This window comes from Entamoeba dispar, genomic scaffold (genome assembly GCF_000209125.1).
Source record: "Entamoeba dispar SAW760 scf_1105229461665 genomic scaffold, whole genome shotgun sequence".
In the NCBI taxonomy this organism is placed as follows: domain Eukaryota; phylum Evosea; order Mastigamoebida; family Endamoebidae; genus Entamoeba; species Entamoeba dispar.
Genome location: NW_001854806.1, coordinates 1 through 2,049, shown reverse-complemented (window position 1 = coordinate 2,049; position 2,049 = coordinate 1). Strand labels below are relative to the sequence as shown.

Below are 2,049 nucleotides of genomic sequence, written 5' to 3'. Positions count from 1 at the left end.
TTTACTATACCTTATTCTTATTTTTTACTTTTTACTTTTTACTTTTTATTTCTTCTATGTATATATATATATTATATATGTACTTATGTACTTCTTATTCTTTTATGTATATATGTACTTATGTATATATTTATATATTTATATATGTATATATTTATATATGTATATATGTATATATGTACCCTCTTATTATGTTTATCCTATTATTACCCTTCTTATTACTCCTTATAACTTTATCCTATTATTACCTATTCAACTTATGCTTATCATATTTACTTTATCATATCTACTTTATTATTTCTACTTTATCATTTCTGCTTATCATATCTACTTTATCATTTCTGCTTATCATATCTACTTTAACATTTCTGCTTAACTTCTGCTTAACTTATGCTTACTGAAAGCTTCCGTGGCTCAGTCGGCAGAGCGAACGGCTGTTAACCGTTAGGTCCTTGGTTCGATCCCAAGCGGAAGCGTCTTTTTTACTATTATTATTAACCTTTATGCTACTATTATTATTATTATCATCTTATTCACTTATTATTATATTATTATATTATATTATTATGTTCTTTTTTTATTCCCTTATTCCCTTATTCTTTCTCTTTAGTAGATATATTCTTATATTTCTATTTCTATTTATTATACTTATACATGTATATATGTATATATCTTTTTATACTTCCTTAGTATTTTACTTAGTATTTTACTTCCTATATCCTTATTAGATGTACCTACTTTATACTATTACCTATATGCTATTCTTATCCCTTTATACTATACTATTCTATTCCTCTTATACTATTCTTATCCCTTTATACCTTTATATTCTTATACTTTTATACTTTTATACTTTTATACCTATAACCATTTATACCTTTATACCTTTATACCTTTATACCTTTATACTTTATACTATTTCCTCTTATACCACCTATTCTTATTATAAAAATACGCCCCCCGTGGGGCTCGAACCCACGACCGCGCGGTTAAGAGCCGCGCGCTCTACCGACTGAGCTAGGAAGGCTCACAGATTATTAGTATTCTTGACTTCTAGACTATGACTATATTTATATATATTTTTATATTTATTTAAATTTTATTTTATTATTTATGTTTATTTTATATATGTAATGACTTATTATATTTATTCCTTTTTATTCTATATTTCTTTATATATTATATATTACTTATTACTTATTACTTATTACTTATTTTATACCTATTATATATAGACTATCTTTACTATACCTTATTCTTATTTTTTACTTTTTACTTTTTACTTTTTATTTCTTCTATGTATATATATATATTATATATGTACTTATGTACTTCTTATTCTTTTATGTATATATGTACTTATGTATATATTTATATATTTATATATGTATATATTTATATATGTATATATGTATATATGTACCCTCTTATTATGTTTATCCTATTATTACCCTTCTTATTACTCCTTATAACTTTATCCTATTATTACCTATTCAACTTATGCTTATCATATTTACTTTATCATATCTACTTTATTATTTCTACTTTATCATTTCTGCTTATCATATCTACTTTATCATTTCTGCTTATCATATCTACTTTAACATTTCTGCTTAACTTCTGCTTAACTTATGCTTACTGAAAGCTTCCGTGGCTCAGTCGGCAGAGCGAACGGCTGTTAACCGTTAGGTCCTTGGTTCGATCCCAAGCGGAAGCGTCTTTTTTACTATTATTATTAACCTTTATGCTACTATTATTATTATTATCATCTTATTCACTTATTATTATATTATTATATTATATTATTATGTTCTTTTTTTATTCCCTTATTCCCTTATTCTTTCTCTTTAGTAGATATATTCTTATATTTCTATTTCTATTTATTATACTTATACATGTATATATGTATATATCTTTTTATACTTCCTTAGTATTTTACTTAGTATTTTACTTCCTATATCCTTATTAGATGTACCTACTTTATACTATTACCTATATGCTATTCTTATCCCTTTATACTATACTATTCTATTCCTCTTATACTATTCT

General features: G+C 24.0%; 2 protein-coding genes across 2 annotated transcripts, besides 10 other annotated features; both read left to right on the top strand.

The window, feature by feature from the left end:
- Window positions 1–55: 55 nt before the first annotated feature.
- Window positions 56–181: a microsatellite.
- Window positions 182–482: 301 nt separating this feature from the next.
- Window positions 483–568: a microsatellite.
- EDI_080820 (uncharacterized protein) lies at window positions 567–949 on the top strand (the record flags this gene model as incomplete). Its single annotated transcript, XM_001738714.1, has 2 exons — window positions 567–664; window positions 691–949. 2 exons carry the CDS (start codon window positions 567–569, stop codon window positions 947–949), a joined length of 357 nt encoding a protein of 118 aa, XP_001738766.1.
- Window positions 570–712: a microsatellite.
- Window positions 611–681: a microsatellite.
- A 118-nt stretch (window positions 950–1,067) lies between the features above and the next one.
- Window positions 1,068–1,217: a microsatellite.
- Window positions 1,081–1,265: a microsatellite.
- On the top strand, window positions 1,114–1,617 carry EDI_080810 (uncharacterized protein; the record flags this gene model as incomplete). Its single annotated transcript, XM_001738713.1, has 2 exons — window positions 1,114–1,130; window positions 1,236–1,617. The coding sequence occupies 2 exons, from the start codon at window positions 1,114–1,116 to the stop codon at window positions 1,615–1,617; spliced, it is 399 nt and encodes a 132-aa protein (XP_001738765.1).
- Window positions 1,297–1,422: a microsatellite.
- Window positions 1,618–1,723: 106 nt separating the features above from the next.
- Window positions 1,724–1,809: a microsatellite.
- A 1-nt stretch (window position 1,810) lies between these two features.
- Window positions 1,811–1,953: a microsatellite.
- Window positions 1,852–1,922: a microsatellite.
- Window positions 1,954–2,049: the final 96 nt, after the last annotated feature.